The 22,680-nt window shown below is 45.3% G+C and overlaps 1 protein-coding gene across 2 annotated transcripts in view; it reads right to left on the bottom strand.

The window, feature by feature from the left end:
- Nucleotides 1–22,680, bottom strand: part of LOC147731545 (dipeptidyl peptidase 4-like) — a 688,588-nt gene that overhangs the window by 654,944 nt on the left and 10,964 nt on the right. For both annotated transcript variants that reach the window (XM_086956608.1, XM_086956609.1), the window contains exon 2: nucleotides 8,379–8,423. In XM_086956608.1, the coding sequence (XP_086812734.1) occupies nucleotides 8,379–8,416 (38 nt within the window). In that variant the 5' untranslated portion in view covers nucleotides 8,417–8,423. The remainder of the gene's footprint in view (nucleotides 1–8,378; nucleotides 8,424–22,680) is intronic.

Below are 22,680 nucleotides of genomic sequence, written 5' to 3'. Positions count from 1 at the left end.
GCAGTTCGGGCTGGACTGTTCCCATGAGACACAGGGGCAGACTGATTTGCTGATGGCCATGTCTGAACTGGGGTGGTGTGGAGTGCAACACAAAATGATGGATTTAGGCCCAGATCTCTGTACTGGGGTGAATGTATGATATTGTTCTGCATTCTGTCCATCAACTGTGGTTTTTGCATTGGTCACCCGGAGTGGGATGGGTTTGCTCAGACGTGAGTCCCATGCTCTCCACACCACTGGATTCAAGCAAGCCGGGCTGAAGACGGCTGGAATGCCAGAAACCGTTCCTCAGAAGCTTGTTTCCGGTCCTGGGAAGGCATGGCTTGGCAGTTCAGGCTGGACTGTTCCCATAAGGCACATGGGCAGACTGATTTGCTGATGGTCATGTCTGAACTGGGGTGGTGTGGAGTGCAAAAAAACGATGGATTTAGGCCAAGATCTCTGTACTGGGGTGAATGTATGACATTGTTCTGCATTCTGTCCATCAACTGTGGTTTTTGCAGTGAAGTTTGTTGTGCATGTATAGTTTTGGAGTGATCTGTCAAGCGGGGCCGGGAAAAGGGGGGTTATCAAAAATATGCGTTTCCCATGTTAATTTCCATAGGAAATTAGGACACGGCTACAGCCCAAATTGCTGAACGAAATTACACAAAAGTTTGCAGAATCGTAGTTGTTGGGTCAGAAAGCCCCCTTTTTATAAATTGGTGTCAAACCATTCAGTAGTTTTGGAACTAGTAAGGAAAATCCCTGTTTGTGTACATAGGGATGCGGATCCTCCGAGGATCTGACAGTCCCCATGCTCAAATCTGATTGACTGCCAACACTACAGACCACAAAGTGTTGATAGCCATCTTGGGACTCAGCTTGAGCCGAGTCTCAAAATAAAACGTACAGAAAAAAGAGAAGGGAGTAGGGTATGAATACCCTGATCCCCTAAGCCTCTTGCCAGGAAACCCCCTCTTAAAAAAAAAATTACGTGAAAGTCGCACTGGAGCAGCGGCTCCCACCCCAAAAAAAAATGATGTGATGCTTGGGCTCCCGCGCTTCTTTATTGTTTAGCCCCCGGGTAGGCCATGTCCTGGGGGCATGAGGCCATTGTTATTTTGTAATGTGGGGGGTCTTATGGACCCCAGTGTGCCCCAGGGACCACCACCTCCTCGGCTATTGTTAAAATTAATGCCAGGGATTCTACGGCCTCCCTCACAGCTGCGGTAACCTCACCTCACTGGGGATAATATGAATCAAATCAGGGGGTGCCTCACAGGAGCACCCCATGCCCCAGGGAACACCACTCACTTTGGGCTGTTTGATGTATAGTGAGGGGCCTCACGCCCACCCCCTCCCCCACCCCCCCACCCATGGACCACCACACTCCAGGGCCAAAATCTATTTGTTTCAATGGGAAGAGGCCTTCATGGCTCCCCCCCAGAGCCTCTCAAGGCCCGGGGACCACCACTTTCCGGGGCAGGCCCTACTCCAACAAAGAAGGGGGGTGCGATGAGCCAAAAGGGCCGCTCCTATGTCCCGGAGTGCCCACCCAGAGAGCTCATTTATTCCAATATCAATTGCATTCTTTAATTGCCTTCAGAGACATCTCAGCAAAATAATGAATCATGAAATGTACATATTTTGGGGGAATTCAGATGCTGGTCAACTTCATCCAACATGCCATGATCCATATCTGATATAACTATCCAGTTACACATCATTTTTGCTGTTGTAAGGCAAATGCTCATCACTGTGGGCAAATTCTTTTTGTATGGTCAATATTTAGAAAAGCACTACATTGTCAAAGATATGAGGATTATGAGTGATGATGAGTATGAGCAAGTCATCAAATGTACTACTCTTGTGGAATGCACATATGCTCTTTGAACAATACCTGTTAAACAAATTCAGAGTGCTCACTTACTTGCATTATGTTGATTATACACGTAGAAAACAAATACAGTAGATAAATGATGCATCGCATATCACTCACTATCCACATTTTATTGTTTAATCATACCTGAGTTACCCCATTAATAAAGGAAGATTTCCATGGGATTACTTAAGGTATCTTTAGATCTGGATATTTGTCTTTATTCAGCAGCAGTTTATACAGAATGTCTATGAAACCGTTGAGTCCCCCATACATACGACAGCGTGGACAGGTCACCTATGATGAAGCATGAAACAACATGAGTGGGTGACGTAACATATCCAAGTATCTTGGATACCTGCAAAAACTTTGGAAAAGGACTTAGTAGTGGCAGCTCTTCCATTTACCGAGCATTTATGGAGGCGTATTTATTATAAAGTAGGTTGTCCTAGGTTGATACCTCTACCTCTCTATTGGTGTAGTGTCACTTAATAACTTTAGCATCCTCGTTATTGGCACTACATGAATCTCTGGCATACACCACCACCAATAACTACATCGATGGGCAAGATAACCAGTCTGTTTCAGAGATTTCACAATTATCAATGACATAAATTTGACCCTAAACTCCTGAGGCGGAAGCCGGGAGCAACGCTGAACCAAAATTGAATAATTTTAAAACTGTTGACTTTGTGTGTGTTTTAAACTCACTTGCACCTCTCCCCCTGCACTGACCTGTGTCATTGGAAACAGCTGACTTGATCGCTGTCTGACACAGGACCCAAGCGCACGCCGCCATTCACGGCCGCGAGGAGACCAGGACACGCCCCCTCCGGGTGGCCACGCCCACCTCCTACCGAAACCAGATAAAAGCGCGCTCGAGCTACGAGAGCTGCACTTTGACCCTAAACTCCTGAGGCGGAAGCCGGGAGCAACGCTGAACCAAAATTGAATAATTTTAAAACTGTTGACTTTGTGTGTGTTTTAAACTCACTTGTACCTCTCCCCCTGCACTGACCTGTGTCATTGGAAACAGCTGACTTGATCGCTGTCTGACACAGGACCCAAGCGCACGCCGCCATTCACGGCCGCGAGGAGACCAGGACACGCCCCCTCCGGGTGGCCACGCCCACCTCCTACCGTAACCAGATAAAAGCGCGCTCGAGCTACGAGAGCTGCACTTTGACCCTAAACTCCTGAGGCGGAAGCCGGGAGCAACGCTGAACCAAAATTAAATAATTTTAAAACTGTTGACTTTGTGTGTGTTTTAAACTCACTTGCACCTCTCCCCCTGCACTGACCTGTGTCATTGGAAACAGCTGACTTGATCGCTGTCTGACACAGGACCCAAGCGCACGCCGCCATTCACGGCCGCGAGGAGACCAGGACACGCCCCCTCCGGGTGGCTACGCCCACCTCCTACCGAAACCGGATAAAAGCACGCTCGAGCTACGAGAGCTGCACTTTGACCCTAAACTCCTGAGGCGGAGCCGGGAGCAACGCTGAACCAAAATTGAATAATTTTAAAACTGTTGACTTTGTGTGTGTTTTAAACTCACTTGCACCTCTCCCCCTGCACTGACCTGTGTCATTGGAAACAGCTGACTTGATCGCTGTCTGACACAGGACCCAAGCGCACGCCGCCATTCACGGCCGCGAGGAGACCAGGACACGCCCCCTCCGGGTGGCCACGCCCACCTCCTACCGAAACCAGATAAAAGCGCGCTCGAGCTACGAGAGCTGCACTTTGACCCTAAACTCCTGAGGCGGAAGCCGGGAGCAACGCTGAACCAAAATTGAATAATTTTAAAACTGTTGACTTTGTGTGTGTTTTAAACTCACTTGCACCTCTCCCCCTGCACTGACCTGTGTCATTGGAAACAGCTGACTTGATCGCTGTCTGACACAGGACCCAAGCGCACGCCGCCATTCACGGCCGCGAGGAGACCAGGACACGCCCCCTCCGGGTGGCCACGCCCACCTCCTACCGAAACCAGATAAAAGCGCGCTCGAGCTACGAGAGCTGCACTTTGACCCTAAACTCCTGAGGCGGAAGCCGGGAGCAACGCTGAACCAAAATTGAATAATTTTAAAACTGTTGACTTTGTGTGTGTTTTAAACTCACTTGCACCTCTCCCCCTGCACTGACCTGTGTCATTGGAAACAGCTGACTTGATCGCTGTCTGACACAGGACCCAAGCGCACGCCGCCATTCACGGCCGCGAGGAGACCAGGACACGCCCCCCCCGGGTGGCCACGCCCACCTCCTACCGAAACCAGATAAAAGCGCGCTCGAGCTACGAGAGCTGCACTTTGACCCTAAACTCCTGAGGCGGAAGCCGGGAGCAACGCTGAACCAAAATTGAATAATTTTAAAACTGTTGACTTTGTGTGTGTTTTAAACTCACTTGCACCTCTCCCCCTGCACTGACCTGTGTCATTGGAAACAGCTGACTTGATCGCTGTCTGACACAGGACCCAAGCGCACGCCGCCATTCACAGCCGCGAGGAGACCAGGACACGCCCCCTCCGGGTGGCCACGCCCACCTCCTACCGAAACCAGATAAAAGCGCGCTCGAGCTACGAGAGCTGCACTTTGACCCTAAACTCCTGAGGCGGAAGCCGGGAGCAACGCTGAACCAAAATTGAATAATTTTAAAACTGTTGACTTTGTGTGTGTTTTAAACTCACTTGCACCTCTCCCCCTGCACTGACCTGTGTCATTGGAAACAGCTGACTTGATCGCTGTCTGACACAGGACCCAAGCGCACACCGCCATTCACGGCCGCGAGGAGACCAGGACACGCCCCCTCCGGGTGGCCACGCCCACCTTCTACCAATACTCCCTCCGACCATAAATTATGTGTCAGTTCAGGGAGCGCAGCGGACGGGTGCAGCGGGCGCGCCGTCAGCGCGCCGAAGGCGCGCCAAAGGCAAGCCTGTCTGGGCCCGTCCGGGCCCAAACGGCCTCAGGCCCAGTGACTCTGCCAGATGGCCCTCATGAGCGAGTGAGATATACTGGAGATGCACTGCGCGCCCTACAACCGAAGAAAATCCTTGCCTGCTACCACACGCATACTGAAGGTAAGACCTTCTCTAATTGTATGCGCTGTAACCCATCCCCCCTGCCCCCGACACAACCCGCACTGAAGATGGGACTTTTCAACTGCCGCTCCCTCCCTAAACATGCGGTCGAAACCAATCTATTAATTCTAGATCAGGATCTCGATCTACTGTTTTTAACGGAAACATGGCTATCAGACAGCACTGACTCGGATATTATTACGGCCCTTCCCCCAGGGTATCTCTGTCAAGCCTTACACAGACCCAAAGGGAGAGGAGGGGGGTGGCTATAATTTTTAGGGAACAATTTAGTTGTAGAACCTCCAATGCTTATATCGAGGACTGCGAGAGCTGTCAATTCTCCATTCAAACCTCCCCAGCTCATTCCCTGACAGGGTTGCTGATCTACCGCCTCCCAGGCGCCCCTGGGAATTTTATTAATGCCGCAATTGAATCAGTGTCTCAACTAGCTTCGTCCACCCCGAACTTTCTTATGCTAGGTGACTTAAACTTCCACTTCATGGACCCTACGAATCGGTTGGCCTTAGACCTTCGGCAAGACTTAACATCATTAAATATCCGACTAGTAAATAATGAGCCCACCCATGAGAAGGGACACCTATTGGACCCTATTTTTTCCAATATAGTAACCATCACCACCAAACCTCCTGTGACCCTCCCATGGAAGGACCATTTTCTGGTCCCTTTCTCCTGGGAAATTCCCACTACGAACCCCCGAACCTCTAATATTCAGGTAACCGACCGACGGTGGCGCAAACTGGTACCTGAGGAATGGGCCGCAGCCCTTACAGATTCCATTCCTGAGCACTCGTCCGACCCTGCCATGGCTGACAAGCAGTTTAATGAGTGGATTACCTCCTCCCTAGATACACTGCTCCCAATAACTGCGACCCTTAAACACCCTAAAAGACTATCTCCTGCCTTATGGTACACCCCAGAGCTCAGAGCTCTGCGCCAGGAGTGCAAGAGAACAGAACGCTCCTGGAGAAGAGACAAATCGGAAATTAACAAAAACATCTATTCCGCCTCCCTTCTATCCTATAAAACCACCATCCGAAAAACCAAGTGCGCTTTCTTTCAGGAGAGAATTGAGAAAGCCGGATGCTCTATTAAGGAATCTTATGCCATCCTTAAAGAACTTATAAAAACCCCAGAACAGGGACTGGGACACCCCTCCGATCCTAAAACCGATCAGGAGAAATGCCATCAACTGGCTAATTTCTTCCACGACAAAATCCAAATAATCCTGGCTTCAATCCCTCCCTCGAGTCCGTGCGAAGAAATCGCTCTCCCATACCCGACGTCACCCACTTGTCTTTCTTCGTGGGACCAAGTTACAACAGAAGAGGTAGGAAATACGCTCAAATCCATGAAGAGCGGATCCCCTAGGGACCCCGCCCCTCTACAGATCCTCAAGGAGGTAGCTCCCACGATCATTCCCCCCCTTACTAATCTGATCAACGCCTCACTCCAACAGGGAGTCGTACCACCGAGTTGGAAGACGGCTGTCGTAAAAGCCCTATTAAAGAAACCATCACTCGATCCTAAAAAGTTCCCAGACGGGCTTTCGACCAGGACAGGGCACGGACATCGCCCTCCTGGCGGCAGTAGAGGAAGCCAGAGCGCTATTGGATGGGGGAGGATCAGTGGCAGTGATCCTCCTCGACCTTAGTGCAGCGTTCGATACCGTCGACCACCAACTCCTCATTGAAAGACTCAAAAGAGTTGATGTGGAAGGCTCTGCTCTATCCTGGCTTTCATCCTTTTTAGCCCAACAGACCTACCAGATCTGGTAGAAGAACGCCCGCTCCTCCGAGATGCCCCTCCAATGCGGTGTACCTCAGGGCTCCTCCCTGAGCCCTACATTATTTAATATCTATATGTCCACATTGGAGGAGGTTATCACCCCATTCGGAGTGAGCGTCGTCAGCTATGCTGACGACACACAACTGGTGGTGTCTCTGTCCCACCCTAGACAACAAACAGCTGACCTATTCAACTGCCTTACGCAAGTTCACTGCTGGATGAATAGGTCAGCCCTAAAATTGAATGGGACAAAAACGGAAGTCCTTCTTCTTGGCCCAAAAGGAATTTCACTCTCCCCGAACATCTGGCCAGCCTGTTTGGGTCCCCCCCCTGATCCAAAAACAGAGGTAAAAAGTTTGGGTGTGTGGATCGACACTGACCTCTCATTTTCTATACAGGCAAAGAAGGTATCAGGGATCTGCTTTGGGCTCCTGAAATCGTTGAGGAAAGTCCTGCCCCTCTTACCCTTCAATTCCCAAAAACTGTTAATACAAGGCCTAATAATATCGAGGCTTGATTACAGTAATGTTATCTATCTAGGCGCTCCTGAAGCGACCCTCAACAAGCTTCAGAGAATCCAGAATACTGCTGCCCGGATCATCACCAATACCCCTGCCAGAACCTCCGCCAAACCTGCTCTTAAACTCCTTCATTGGCTCCCCATAAGAGAGCGAGTCAAATTCAAGGCCTTATGCCTTGTCCAGAAATCACTGCAAAATCAAGTCCCCCCAGTCCTCAGTAAATTCATCACTCCCTATAAAGCTACAAGATCCCTCCGTTCAGACACAGAAAATGTCATCATCACCCCCAGATTCAGGAAAGTCCGATCAGGAGGAAGACGTTTTTCAGTCCAAGCGGCCCGTCTCTGGAACTCGCTCCCCCGCAACTTGCGTCTTGAAACTCAATACCTACGCTTCAGAAAGCAGCTTAAGACTCATCTTTTTCCCTAGTTTTTATGCCTTCCCCTCATCCTGAGTCTTGCTTTCCTCCCCCCCAGCCCCCCCTTGTTCCCCCCCCCGTTTTGCCCCATGCCCGCTGTACTTTAGAGTTAGGGTCCCTAGCGCTGGGATACTTCAGGGTGACTATGCGTTCTATAAAAATAAATAATAATAATAATAATAATAATAATAATAATAATAACATACAGAGAGGAAAGGGGCATATGCTATGTCCCCGGAGAGTAAAAAAACAGCAGGGTATACATATCACTCATACATGGTACCAGGTCTGCAAGATACATATCACTCATACATGGTACCAGGCCTGCAAGACGTCCATGTCAGAGGAGTTTGCAGGGCCAGAGTCACTAAGTTGATGTGGACTAACTGGATGCTTATTCCGCGTTGCCGTGTTATAAAAGCACCTATTTCTATGGGAAAAAAGTGAAGAACACTTGGCAGCTGTGGTGTCTGTTATACTCTATTGGCATTGCTCCGTTAGCTGCCTCTTTGTAAAAAATGATGACAGGCCTGCTTTGAATTGAACATCTATAAACAATGGTGCTACAGAAGTGCGTAGCATTACAACATGCGGGCCTGTGACATAATGCCCCCTCTCCCCATTCTCTTGTCCTGGCCCTGACAACTTCATACTGCAAAGAACAACACACAATATAACATATACAGACCTCTCCACTTGAGGAACAGCACTCCATTTCACCTCCATCTAGGGCCTTGAAGAAAAGAGAACAGAAGGTGGTCAACAAAGTGATCAGCTAAGGTTCTAAGAGTCAGACAAAAAGTTACAGTTTTTTGAATAAGCTTTCTTCCAAACCGGTTCAAAAATATTTTTTAAACATTGAGGGGCAGATCTACAAGAAAGTGCTGCGCCACAGCACCGCAAGCCCTTTGGCTGCGCCACGCTGCAGCACTTTCAGAGCACAGAAATGCGATATATTTACAGTGATATGTCGCATTACTGTGCTCTCCCCTGTTCTGGTGCACAAACAGCTGCCATGCGCTGGCAAAGGCACCCTTGCACCATGGTGCAAGGATGCCTGCGCCATGGGGCGATTGTTTTTGTTCAGGAAGGGGCTCCTTCCTGCACAAAAACAATCACTAAAGTCCTTTCCCTCTTTCAATGCGTGCTGTAGAATGCAGCATGCGTTGAAAGAGGAAAAACGAGGGGAAATTAAAACATTTCTACTCATTGCGCCTCCCTATGCCTTCCCTGAGGAGGCGTAGCATACTGAAGCATTTCCAGGTTTACTAATCCTCGTAGATTTGGAAATATTTCTCACTCCATGGGTGTTGCGTGGGAACACCCGCAGCAGCACCAATGGAATGCCACTTTCACCCAAAGGGGCCATATTTAAAAGAACAGGAAAAGCCACGCAGAGCTGAGAAAAGAAATAAAGCCTACTCTGAGCTAAACATATGTGATTTATGAGAATATGTGAGATATTAAGCCAGATGTGCATTAATTGGAGGAAACTCTTCCTATTGAAGAATGTATGTAAGAATGAAGTTGTGGCTAGCGATTGCACTGGTGAAGCTTTGCTCTATTATTGGGAAATGTGTTGACTATGGTTTGTGTATTTGGCATCTTATGGTATCTATGATCACATGTAGTTAAGTGTAATAAATTGTGTTATTGAGAGAGGTGATAACCCGGCTCAATTATTAATCACCATCCTAGTCAGGGTGAATGACTAAAGGCCCTAAATAACCTGAGCTCAACCCCCTTGGTGCTATAGCACAGAGCAGACAGGCTTAACTTTAGAGCATTGTGTAAAATAGTTTTGCAGTACTCAAACAGGAATAAAGTCCCAACACAATGCAAGATACTTTCAAGCCAATTTAGAAAAATAAAGGATTTTTTTAAATTAAATGAAATGACACCAAAATGACAAAAAAATACAATAAATAGAACTAATAATGTGAATTTATTTTTAAAGTTTAAAAAAGTGCCAAAAAGCATACAGTGCCAACCACAGTAATCTGCTTGCGCTTCACTGGTACTAGGGTGGAAGTTAAGGCTGACTGCAATTGAGCGTGAGTCAGGTACAAGGACCAGGTTCATATTCTGCCTTTGAGAAAGTAAGCAGAATGCCAAAGTGTAAGTCCACACGCAGAATAAAATAGAGACTGCTGAGTTTGACAGGCAATTTGTATATATGTATATATAATCTTTATTCGTTGACTAACCATCAAAGTACAAACAAACAAATAAAAACAAAAGCACAAACAATCAATTCACAAAGAATGAAAAAGAAACTCGTATACATGACTCAATTTGTTCCAGGGGGACCTATATTCACCCAATGCTGCATCATCACAATTGCCATAAAAAAGTTTGAGTCAATTCATTAAAGCCTTCCTTATAATTCATAATATCCAAAAATATCCAAAATGCCATCAATTCCCTCCAAGCAGGTAAAATATGCAGAAAACACAGTAAAAGCAGCACGTAAAAAAGATTACAAAACAAGATAAAATATGTTTCTCTTCAGAAAATAAATAACTGAGGCCTCAGGGTTCACTTTTTTGATTATATACAAAAACAGCAATAATTTGCCTGTAGTACATGTGCAAATACTGTCCTCACCTATAGTGTGAGGGCTGTGCAAAAAGTGCAAGAAAGTGTCTGTGCATAGTGCATAATGCAATGTAAAGTTAAACTACAGTACATAATGGGAAAAGTAAACCAGTGAGGCACATCATTCTAAAGCCTTTAAAACGTTTAGTCTCTTGTACCACATTGCTTGTAAAAATGTACTTACAGCAAATACAATTTTTTGTGGTTTATCGGTGTTTAGAATCCAGGCAAAAAAATTGTGGAATTTATGCCAAAAAGGGTATGAGAAATCTAGGGCTGTACTATAACCTTACATACTCATGAACCAATTGCTTTTCAAGAATGTATGATACATCAGATAGGAACCATTTTGGAACCCCTGCTTTCATGCATAATTATAATTAAGCCTCCCTGTTTTCCGTTTTTACTGATTTTTACACATAAATACAGACAGAAAACCATTTATTTTTTTGTCTGTATTTTTTTAAAATGTGGATAAAAACGGAAATTAGGGGCTTTTTGAGTGATTCTAAATACACTTTGCCATGACTGCCAGGCTAATACCTGTGTGGATTGATAGGTAAGGCACTTAAAAAAGTAATTTTAATAAAGAGGCTATAACACCAGAAGATATGCACAAGGCTGATAATGAAACGTGTATATTTCCATATAAGTGCATTGATTTATCTTCTGCGGATGTTCGGATCACTGAAACCTGGCAGGCATTCAAGCAAAACTGCATATTTATTAGTTAAATAAATGTGGAAATAGACCAGTTTTAGCTTTATTTTTTTCACAAAACACATAAGAAATATGGCTGAATACAGACGGAAATATCAAAAAAATAAATACCATAAAACCGGGAGCCCTAATTCTAATAAGGCATATATTGGAAATGAAAGCAATAACATGACTGGTATGCAACAAAACAAGTTATAGAGAGTACTAATGATGAACGATTTCTTTGAGCAGACTTGGACAAATAACCTTGAGTCAAAAATTTGCTAGCATTCGCGACAAGAATTTTCAATTCTATTAAGGACACAGAGGCGAGGATTATGCTTCTCAATCTTTACTGCATAAAACGCAGCAGCCAATGAAAATGTATATTTTCACAAAAAACAGTAAATAAACTTCATTTCCCATGAACACACATGAGCATAGGCACGCCCCCATAGTCCATAAGAACCCCTTGCGTGCTCCCATCATCCTCTTTCTATGAGGCGAAACAAGTCCAACGAAACTTGAACAGGCACAACTCCTCCAACATGAAAGAAACATCTGCAGGTTAACATCCTGACATCCGACGCCGTTCAATCCGACTTCTTATCAGATCCTGAAAGAAAGAATTACCCCACCGTAATCACTGGATAATAGGGTGGGTAAGCTTAATACATACTGTACATTAAGCCGGGTGGGATAATCCTCGCCTCCATGTCCTTAATAGAATTGAAAATTCTTGTCGCGAATGCTAGCAAATTTTTGATTCTATTACAGGACCGGAGGCTTCAGATTATGCTAGTTTAACGCTGATTAAATACCACAAAAATAATACCTCCCAGCGGCTTATAATAAAACGTTTTAAACGTTGATTCAGAAGACCAATCTGCACAACGCATTATATCTTGGATAGGAGAACCCAAACCATATGATTTTGACGCCATAGCGCCTCTCACTGAATGAGCACCAAAGATCTGTGTATCAACACAGGCTTCTTTCATAATGAAGTGGAGCCATCTGGCAATAGTGGCCACAGCCACCGGTTTAAAGGGCTTTTGGATCGCAATCAACAACTGAGTACAGCCCTGAGGCCGCAAGGCCTTGGTACATTCCTCATAAACCTATAAACATTGGACCACACATAGTTTTTCATTATCAGGGAAAGAATTGTAAGAAATATGTTGTGACAATGTTTTAGTATGACCTGTAATATAGAAAGAAACCCCTTCCGGGTAAACACTCTACCTGTTACGTCGAGTGCTCTCACACCTGAAGACCTTCTGCAAGACGATAAGCAAAGCAACATGGCCAATTTCGCAGACAATTGTTTTCTAGACAGAAGAGCATTGATCGGCCAACTGTTAAATAACAAGATCACTAAAGAAACGTCCCATAACCCGGTATACTTGGGTTTGGGAGGATTAGCCACCATGATTCCTTTCAATAACTTGCAAACCACCGGGTGCATGCCTACCGGTTTCCCGTCTACCTGAGCATGCCCCGCCGATATAGCTGAACAAAAATTATTGACCGAACGGTACGCTAAACCGTCTGCAGCTTTCTCCGACAGAAAATTCAAAACTTGGGGCAACTCTGCCCCCACGGGATCCAGATGTCGTCCCAGGCACCAATCCACCCAGTTCTTCCAGGCTGCGGAATAACATTTCCTGGTGGAAGGTGCCCATGCCTGCTTGATGAACTCTGCAGTTTTCCTCGAAACTCCCGGCAACTGCCACTGCTCCCGGAAAGCCTCCATGCCATCAGCGACAGCCTGCCCTCCAACAACAACGGGTGTTGCACCTGATGAGGGCCCTGCAACAACCATTTCGAGTCCGGTAGTAACCGTGGGCAATCGCGACTCCACTGTAACAACATGGGAAAGCATGCCTGCGACGTCCACCACGGAGTCACCATTACTATTTCCGCCCGTTGTCTGATCACCTGAGTCATCACTCTGGGAATCAACAAGAACGGGGGAAAGGCATACTGAATTCCTTGAGACCAATCCTGCAGAAAGGCATCGGCCGCAGCCATCGGGTCCGGTCTCAAGCTGAAGAACCGGGGAATCTGATGAGTCAATCTGGAGGCAAACAGGTCCGTCTGAAAAGGACCCCAAATCGCCTGCAGCCAGTGAAAGACCTGGGGAAGCAGTTTCCAATTGCTTAATATACCCCTGAGCACACAACTATATATTGAATCAATATACTGAACAATATTCAAATGCTTCAAATTTCTCAGCAGTCCACAAAAAGCAGTAATTCGTAAATCCAATTAAACAAAATGAATATCTCTTGATCCTCTTCAAAGGTTTATTCACAGTTCTTTGTAAATTCCAAATTTCAGAGTGACAATCTTTAATACATCAGTCTCAGTGAGGATAATATTGTTGCCAACACGTGTTTCGTCGTGTGTTAATGTCACACCAGACTTCCTCAGGGCTGGAAATTAGTAATCCTCTCCTGTACGTTCCTCCTCCTCTCTATGCTACCTTGGCATACGTCTTCTGGTTGATTGAGTAATATCCAACCACGAGTTAATCCTCCCGTACTACAGCGGCAAGTGTCCTCGCTGTCAGTCGGCGTTGTGCACAACGCCGACAATACATCAGTCTCCTCACTGAGACTGATGTATTGAAGATTGTCACTCTGAAATTTGGAATTTACAAAGAACTGTGAATAAACCTTTGAAAAGGATCAAGAGATATTCATTTTGTTTAATTGGATTTACGAATTACTGCTTTTTGTGGACTGCTGAGAAATTTGAAGCATTTGAATATTGTTCAGTATATTGATTCAATATATAGTTGTGTGCTCAGGGGTATATTAAACTGTTTATTTCTGTCTCTGACAGGAAATTTGGGGTGTTGGGTCCACACCCTTCCTCTAGATGCACCACATTAAGATATAGTTAGAGTATACATTATCCCTGAGATACAGAGAGGAGCGCCCTGAGAGTGTTAGTATCCAACTTTTCGAGTTTCCAATTGCTGTAGTCCCGCAAATGCCTGGAATTCCAGTCCGCCACTTGGTTGGCCTGACCTGGTATGTATTCCGCTATTACCGAGATCTGATTCTGGAGGCAATAGTGCCAAAAGTCTTTGGCTATTTGGACTAGAAGAGCCGATCTCGTGCCGCCCAACTTGTTGATATATCTCACCGCCCACACGTTGTCCAGGCGGAGGAGAATGCAACACGATGTCTGCCTCGGGGATAACGTGCGAATCGCAAACGACCCCGCTAGCAACTCTAAACAATTTATGTGAAGTTCGAGCTCTTGCTCCGACCATCTGCTGCCTGTGGAAACCTCTCCACAACGCGCGCCCCAGCCCCACTTGCTGGCGTCTGACTCTATCACCACTTCTGGTTGCGATCCGATGATCGCCCTGCCGTTCCAGGCGTCCACGTGGCCCAGCCACCACTGAAGCTCGGTACGGACCTCCTCCGAAAGGGGAACCGAGTCCATGTATGAGAGTCCCCTCTGAAGATGCTTGATCTTCAGGCGCTGGAGGGTCCTGTAATGCAGTGGGCCCGGGAATATCGCCTGAATAGACAATGCTAATATCCCTACTACTCTGGCAAGCGCACTGAGCGTGACCATTTGCTTGTCCAGTAGTTTCACAATCTCTTTCTTCAAATCCCTCAATTTCGCTTGGGGCAGACACAGTTGCGCTGCCTGAGAGTTGATCGTGAATCCCAGGGATTCTATCACCTGTGTCGGGACTATCACTGACTTCTTTAGATTTATTACAAACCCTAAGTCCTGAAGCAGCGAAGTAGTCATGCTCAACTGCTGCTGTAGGACGAACTGATCCTGTGCCATGATCAGAATGTCGTCCAGGTAAATGATCAGTCGCACTCCCCTTTCTCTGAGATAGGCTACCACCGGTTTCATCACTTTGGTGAAGCACCAGGGAGCCGAGGAGAGACCGAAAGGAAGGGCCAAGTATTCGTAGCACTGGCCGTTTCAGAGAAACTGCAGGAACCTGCGGTGTGGAGGAAAAATTGGTATGGAAAGATATGCATCTTTGAGGTCCTGCCGGACCAACGAATCGTTTTCTTGTAATAAATCTGCTAACAAATGAATACCCTCCATTTTGAAATGGTTGTACGTCAGGTACTGGTTGAACTCTTTGAGGTTGACCACTAACCTGCTGCCACCTTCTTTCTTCTTAACAATAAAGACATTGCTGGAGAAACCGCGAGGGCTCTCTGACATCGAGCAATCGCGCCTTTCTTCAGCAAGTCTGCCACCTCTTCGTCTATGAAATTGTGATCTAGTTGGAAAAATGGAGAGGTGGAGGGGGGGAACGCTTGCGCAGGGTGAGAGAAGAACTCCAGTTGAAACCACTGAATGGTCTGCAGCACCCAAGCGTCGTGGGTTAAGGCTTGCCACTGTGGCAGACAGTGCTGCGTGCGCCCCCCCCCAATGGAAGTAGAAAGACATCTGTTACACTCACCGGTATTTTGGCTTGACTTGAAGCTCACTCTGTTGTTTCCCGACTGGAAACGTCCTTTGTTGAACCTCCTTCTGGATGGGTAAAAGGTGCTACCGCGGGTGGAGTCCCACTCTCCACGACCATGACCAAAGTCTCCTCTTTGGGAGCCTTGCTAGAAACCATGGCCTGACGAGCGACACCCGCCTCGCCAGGCCCTGTTGAAAACCCCTTGATTAATTCCACTTTGTGCCTTGTCCAAGGCGGTGAAGGTCCCTACGTACTTAGTGACGTCCTTGACGAAGCGGTCTCCGAACAAAAAACCCCCTGCCAGAGGGCCTGGCACAGCTTCGGCGAGGTCAGTCAGATTACTGTCCATCCTTAGTAACAAGGACTTGCGCCTCTTGGAAGAGGTCGTGCATTTCGCATTGCCCACCAAGCAAATAGCGCGCTGAGCCAAGCCAGCCAATATGTCCGGATCCACAGGAGTCGCCCTTTCCTTGGCCACCACGGCCATTTCCATGATTTTCGCCAGAGGCCCCACCACATTGAGCATCTTCTCTTGGCATCCTCGCCAAGCCCGGTCCAATCCCCGTTTGGGATCCTTCGAGAATTTTCTCAAGAAAGTTAGCATGCCGCCACACCATCCGGGATATCAGGGCGTGGGCACTCCGCCCTCAACCTATTGCGGACTTCCCTGTCGAAGCTTTTCCTGAGGTTCTCATGAAGATATTCGGAGACTTCCTGCGGCGGGACCCAGTTCGAAGACCTCGGATGTACTATATCTGAAGGGTCAAAGTTGAAGGTTTTGGCAACCTTGTCTTCCGCAGTTTTAGGTACAACGTTAGCCTTTTTAGGAGGGGGAGGTTGCTCCACCGAGGTGTCGGTGTCCGTATCAGTATTGGTGTTAGTGGTGGTGGTATCAGTGTCCATTGGTGCCGATCTTTTTGTTCTCGCCTTACCACTTGCGCGGGGCTGGTCCGATGCCCCTTTCGCCGGCAGGGAAGCCAAAGACTGCGTATGCGGCTATCGATGGTCGGCCGAACCTGCGGCGGCAGAAGACAAGGCTGCCTGCTTCCCTTTTCTCTTTTTGTTGTAACCGTGGCGTTTCGCAAAACCCTCTAGTTGCTTCCGTAGAGGGCGTAGGGCCACCGCCAGTGCCTGTTGCACTGTCTGAGGGACTTCCGTCTCCATGGCTCAGTTCACGCAAGCTTGGACCGAGGCATCCAAAGCATCCACATTATTGTCCTTCAAGACAGCCTCTTGCTGTCCTTCAACATTCTGCTCCCCATCGGCGTTTACTTCGTCTGGATACTGTACCCAATCTTCCATGGTGCAGGAATACACCTTGCGGTACGAGGGAGAACACTCTGAAGTGTCTCACACTTGGGGGGGCTAATGGGGGGGGGTCAGCCCGAAGCACACTAGACAAACAAACAATCCGGCAACGTTACCCAAACCCCCTCAGCAAAGCTGCAGTCAAGTAGGTCAGTGACCCCGGCCCTTAGATCTCCTGAACATGTGCACACCCCGGGCCACCACTATTTTCCAACCAAATCTCTGGCGATATAACAAGGAGCACGTCGGTGTGTGGAACGTGTGAGCATGTGTTCCTGTAAGCCAGGGTATCGCGTCGAGGCACGCAGCCCAAAAGCGACCAAAAACCTACCAAAAGCAGCCCAATTTGGTCCGCGATTCGGACGCGCGTGTCGACCGAGAGCCACCCAGTCTAAACGTCAGGGCGTATCAGGGGAGCCCATGCGCGCCCTCAGGCAGCCGGTACCGGGCTCCACTGAAAAGCACGACGGCTCCTTGCCAGTCAAAGACCGTCTGAATAAATGCTTGAAGCGAACGCTCCACAGCGGAAATAATAACAGCTGAAGCTGAAAGGCCCAAAGCGAGATTATAAAGGAACTAAAGTCAGAGAGTGCAATAATTTCGGACAAAAAGCATTAATAACAAGTAACAAAGATAACGCAATAATACTCCAAGTACAAGCGGGGAATCCCGCAATAACATCAATCACAGCAATATAAACCCCAAACAGTATCCCAAACCACAAGCAGGTTGAGGGGACCCGAGGGGAGGTGCACTTAACTCTGACTTGTGAGCAGCAAAGAAAGAGGATGATGGGAGCACGCAAGGGGTTCTTATGGACTATGGGGGGCGTGCCTATGCTCATGTGTGTTCATGGGAAATGAAGTTTATTTACTGTTTTTGTGAAAATATACATTTTCATTGGCTGCTGTGTTTTATGCAGTAAAGATTGAGAAGCATAATCTGAAACCTCCGGTCCTGTAATAGAATTTGTTGCAAATGCAGGAACAAAGGAATACATGCCAGCTTGACAAGTAAATAGCACCATGAAGTGAATTCTATTTTGTTTATTTTCTGAAATGGGTAGACACGGAAGAGAAACATGAATGTCACAAACTTGTTTATGGAATTCAAAGAGTCCAATTTTTTCTGTTGTTGTAAAATGAATGCTAATTTGACTAACAGAGTTTACGGAGCTCCACAAAGTGACTGATAACCTCTGCAGCGCTAGATCCCGCCATTGTTGATGATTTTTAGAGGTGGGTGTTTGTCCAGCGCTGGAGAATCAGTGCAAACGGCTCCTTGTGCAGCGCACGAGGGCACTGCTTCTTTCTGCCGTTTCAAGTAGATTTTCTACCTGAGCGGCAGCTTCCTCAACATGAATGGAAGGCTTCTCAACGGAGAAGTCAAGACCAACTGCGACCACCCACTTTGAGAAATCTCGCTGGAGGTGGTCTAGCATTGGATTTTCCTCGCTCGTGCTCTTCAACTTAACGTTGGCGAGCACAGCCAAGGAAAAAGCTTTTTTACAAATCCATGTTCTCTGCGGAATAGGGAGTTCGGAAAACTCCACTAACTCTGCGAACAGTTGAGAGTTTGTGGCCCAGACCTTAGGTTAATGCAGGCTGACTAGGCCTAGTCATGTTAAATGAAGCCTGGAAATGTCATCTGAAACACATTTAAATCACACTTTATTTTCTATTAATTAACGTACTCACATTTCCCCCTTGATGATGTCTGAATCATCATCAAATTTCTCTACACTACACTGCAACACTTCACCAATAAATGTCAGCTTCTTCAATTTAATCTTCTCCATGGCCTTCATTTCAATATAAACTCGTGCTTTGGGGTCATTAGCATAATTTCTTCCTTCTTATTTTTTCTGTTGATCATCAAGGTAAACTTCTTTCTATTTGTTCTGCTGGTCTTCTTTTCGCAATCATTTTTTAAACACTCCTTAAAAAAAGAACTTCTGAAGGTAAAAAAGTGTAGATCTGGCAAAAATATATAACAGTATCAATTGGTGCTACTAGCTCTTTCAGGGTTTGCCACAATTTGGCATGATTAGCAAGATAAAACACACTTGTGAGATCTACGAAGCAAAGATGTAGAACCCCCTCCTTAGCTAGGGTATATTTTCCTATTAATAACTCCTGATTGAAACACTGTTCTACCGTTCCAATACCCCTTCTGAACCCATACTGGGCTTCTGAGAGAATATTATTCTCATTGACTCATTCTTCTAACCTTCCCAGGAGAATTCCTCCCATCAATTTTGAGGTTGAGTCAAGAAGGGATATGGGAGGGTAGCAATATGCCTTCTCTCTATCCCCCTTTTTAAAAATGGGAACAATAATGCTTTCTACCCAAGATGCAGGTTGCACCCCTCCTATAGCAGCATTAAAAACATTTACTAAAATAGGGGTCTAAAAATCCACGTTACATTTAAAAACATCAATGGGTACCCCATCCGGTCCTGTGGCTTTCCCGCTGGCACTTTTTTGGAGAGCGATTTTACTTTCCTCTGGCGTGATTGGCACAGATTTTACAGGTTCGACTAATATAAAATTGCTATTTTTGGTTTTAGAGACAGTAGCAGCTTCTGGGTTAAAAATACACTCAACATGCATAATCCAATCTACTGGGGGTATAGCAATTTCTGTTTTCGATGTTACATTATCTTTAAAAAATGGATGGTCAATTGTCTGCCAAAATAGAGCTGCATTTCTTGTCTCTGCAGCCTGTATTAGACTAGTCCAAGCATCCTCACGGATTTCTCTTTTTCTTTGGTTTAACATTTTTTATAGTCTTTCCACAGGGTGCTAATTTTGGCACAGTCCCTTAGTTTTATTTTAAGGGCTGTTTTTAAATCCTTATTTAGCCTAGAGCATTCCCTATTAAACCATCTTGGGTTATTACTGCATGCTGTTTTCTTCTTTTTAAGAGTTAAATCACCTGATATTTCGGTAATGATATTGCAAAAGGCATTTATAATCGTCGTATCTATAGAAGAGCAATTCATACAAATGTTAATATCCTTTAGTTTTTTCCCTTTTAAATTGGCCAAAATGGTTGTTGGATCTACTCCTGACCATTTAATAGAGACTCCATTGTTTCCTTGGAGTTTTGTTTCTGTGTCTGTAGTCTTACCCCTGGGTTGTTGAACCAGGCTAAGCCTCAGTGTCAGTATTAGTGGATGATGGTCACTAAGCAGATTTTCATTAATTATGAATTTTTCCACCAAACCCTTACACTTTGCTGACACAATAAAATGATTGATGTTTGATGATTCTCTCCCCCTACATACGTATATATAGCTGTTTTACCCTCTGAATTTTCTGATTCCATAATTACTAAGCTGTATTTAAAAGATACTATTGTTATTGCTTCCCCATATTGGTTGTATGGAAAATGAGGGATTCGGTCACCAAAACAATCACTATAGCCACATTGTTCTCCCACTAAAATGTCAAATATTTCGTAATTAAAATCACCCGCACAAAGAAGTATGTACTCCCCTCCCAGTTCCTTTACAAAGTGCTCCAGATCTACTTCTAGGGCTTTAATTACCCTCAGTCTAGTACTATCGAAAATATTAATATAAAAATTAAGCAAAACAATTGTCTGTTTCCCTTCCAAATATACATGTATCAGCTGATAATACTGTGGATTGATATTAACTTCCTTCACTATCAGAGGTGCAGTAACAGCTATTAACGTTGCTAAGCCTCCTTTTGCACTCCCCCTTCTAGAGGGACTACGATTAGTACAAATTACTTTAAAACCATTTATAAAGGGGCTCAATATTCCATGTATCCTAAGTCATAATTGCAGCGCACCCCTCATTCGTTTTATGCCATTCATCATTATTTATCTCATTTTTACTCCCATTAGTTACAGAGAGCAGAGCTACGCCTTGCTGTACTGATCTACCCATGAAAAGATGCATGGCTATCTGATTGGTTGTTTGTCTAATAGTTTGTCTCTCTACATACATCTGTCTTTTACAGGGTTCTTTGGGCACGGAGCTTTTTGGACAAGGACTCATAAGGAACAAAAAGCCAAGAGAAAGGGGACCTAGGGAAAGGGGAATTTTAATGACAACTCTGGTGGGTCAAGGAGACATTAGCAGAAGAAAGAGAATGACAGACAGTCTAGACTCTCACCCTGAGCAATATTGAGGAGGAAAACACAGGGATCATTCATTCAAGACAAATGGAAACTGTTCAAGAAAAAGACAGCTCTGTTCCCATTACACGATGTGTGCTGCCTATGCAACAGCATCACCGAGAAATCCCTCATCTTAAAACCACTCCACACTCAATTAATCTAGCAATTGTAAGGTTGAATGCCCTCCCAAGATCCCTTACCTATGTAAAGCCATAAAGAATACATGAACCTGCTAAACGAGAGCATACATTTCAGGAAAACAAGTAATTGATGTCACTGAAGCATATTTCTTTGAATATACATAACACCTGCTGGATCTGTGAGCTATATGAGACATTCAGAGGGTACTAATGCTCAAGGGAGGAGAGGTTTCGGTACAGAGATTTACATCAGCAAATAGAACACATCTACAAGTACTATGGCAATTATGGAGCCGTTTGAAGGGACCAACCACACCTCTTACAATCTCCTCCATCTAAACTCTGCCCCTTCATGCTCAAATCTCTCTATTAACTCAACCTGCAAAACATTTACAGCTACAGATACATTCAATTTCACAGTTTCCTCAAGCATCACAATTCATTACCCGAAAACACCCTGTGAACTGTAAACTCCATTGGTCACAAGATTGGCTGGTAATTTTTTTTCTTCCTTTTTTCCATTTTTGCTTGGTGGAATTACAAATAGCTCTATAGCAGGCCTTCAGCTTTTATGTAGAACAGTTGTATTTGATTCACCAATTGGCAAGAGTTTTGCAAAATAACAATATTTAAATTTAGTTTTTTAATATTGGAGTATGTACCTTCCCCCAAATTAATAAGTATTGAAGATAAAATATCAAATAAACATCAAGGAGTATTTAAGGAAATGTTGCACTTTGTCCAATTATTCTAGGAACAGAGTTAGAATACTACATTTGCCTTCCCAGCATCTACAAATCCTCTGCTTTTGAGAGTGCAACTGTAGGAAAACATCTAATCTTCCATTTTTGAGTAATTCTTTCTTCACTGACAAGACCAAAATGCTTCACAAAATGTATCAGAAATTGGTGGCTTATGTCTAGATATCAGATGCCAAGCTTGCAGTGACGTTTTCTACATAATTGCCATTGGCAAGACCGTAAACTGTCTAACTGTGCTCCTGCCCCCTTTATTGATTGAAAATCTGTATCCTCCTCCATAAAGTACATGGAATAAATTGACACCCATTCGACAGTTTTAAACAAGCCTTTTAAAAACTTCAACCAGCAGCTTATTGGAGTTTTTGTCTTTTGTCAGTGCATGCTAAAAACATTCCAACATGGCTGTCAAACATTTACATGCATGTACAGCAGCCTTCTTGGAATGATTTGTTTTAAAACGAAAAGACAAACTATTTCAATATGGCCGCTGTGTTTGCGCACACATGCATGGTGTCAATTTTGGACTCTTCTTATGCTTTAAGAAATATTGTGACAAAATGGCAGTAGCCCATTAATGCGCACACGCAGTGGCCACCTATGAATGTTTTTTCTTACAGCATAAGGGAAAACATTCCACAATTGGACACATTTGCATGTTTTGGAAGCCATTTGGAATAGTCTAAACTATTTAACGATACGGCAGTTGGTGATCCCAGTGTGTGGAGCTGGGAGTTGGGTTTCAATATTTTTAATAAGGATATTAGTATGAAAAAGGAATGTAGGAGCAAGAAGAGACAGGGCGAGGTTAAGAAAATAGTTCCTGTGCTCTACAAGGTCTAATGTGGGGGGATAAAACTCATCCAATCAAAA

The sequence above is a fragment of the Lissotriton vulgaris genome, chromosome 2_1 (genome assembly GCF_964263255.1).
Source record: "Lissotriton vulgaris chromosome 2_1, aLisVul1.2, whole genome shotgun sequence".
Classification (NCBI taxonomy): domain Eukaryota; kingdom Metazoa; phylum Chordata; class Amphibia; order Caudata; family Salamandridae; genus Lissotriton; species Lissotriton vulgaris.
Note: the sequence above shows the minus strand (reverse complement) of the source record. Positions and strands in the feature narration are given on the sequence as shown.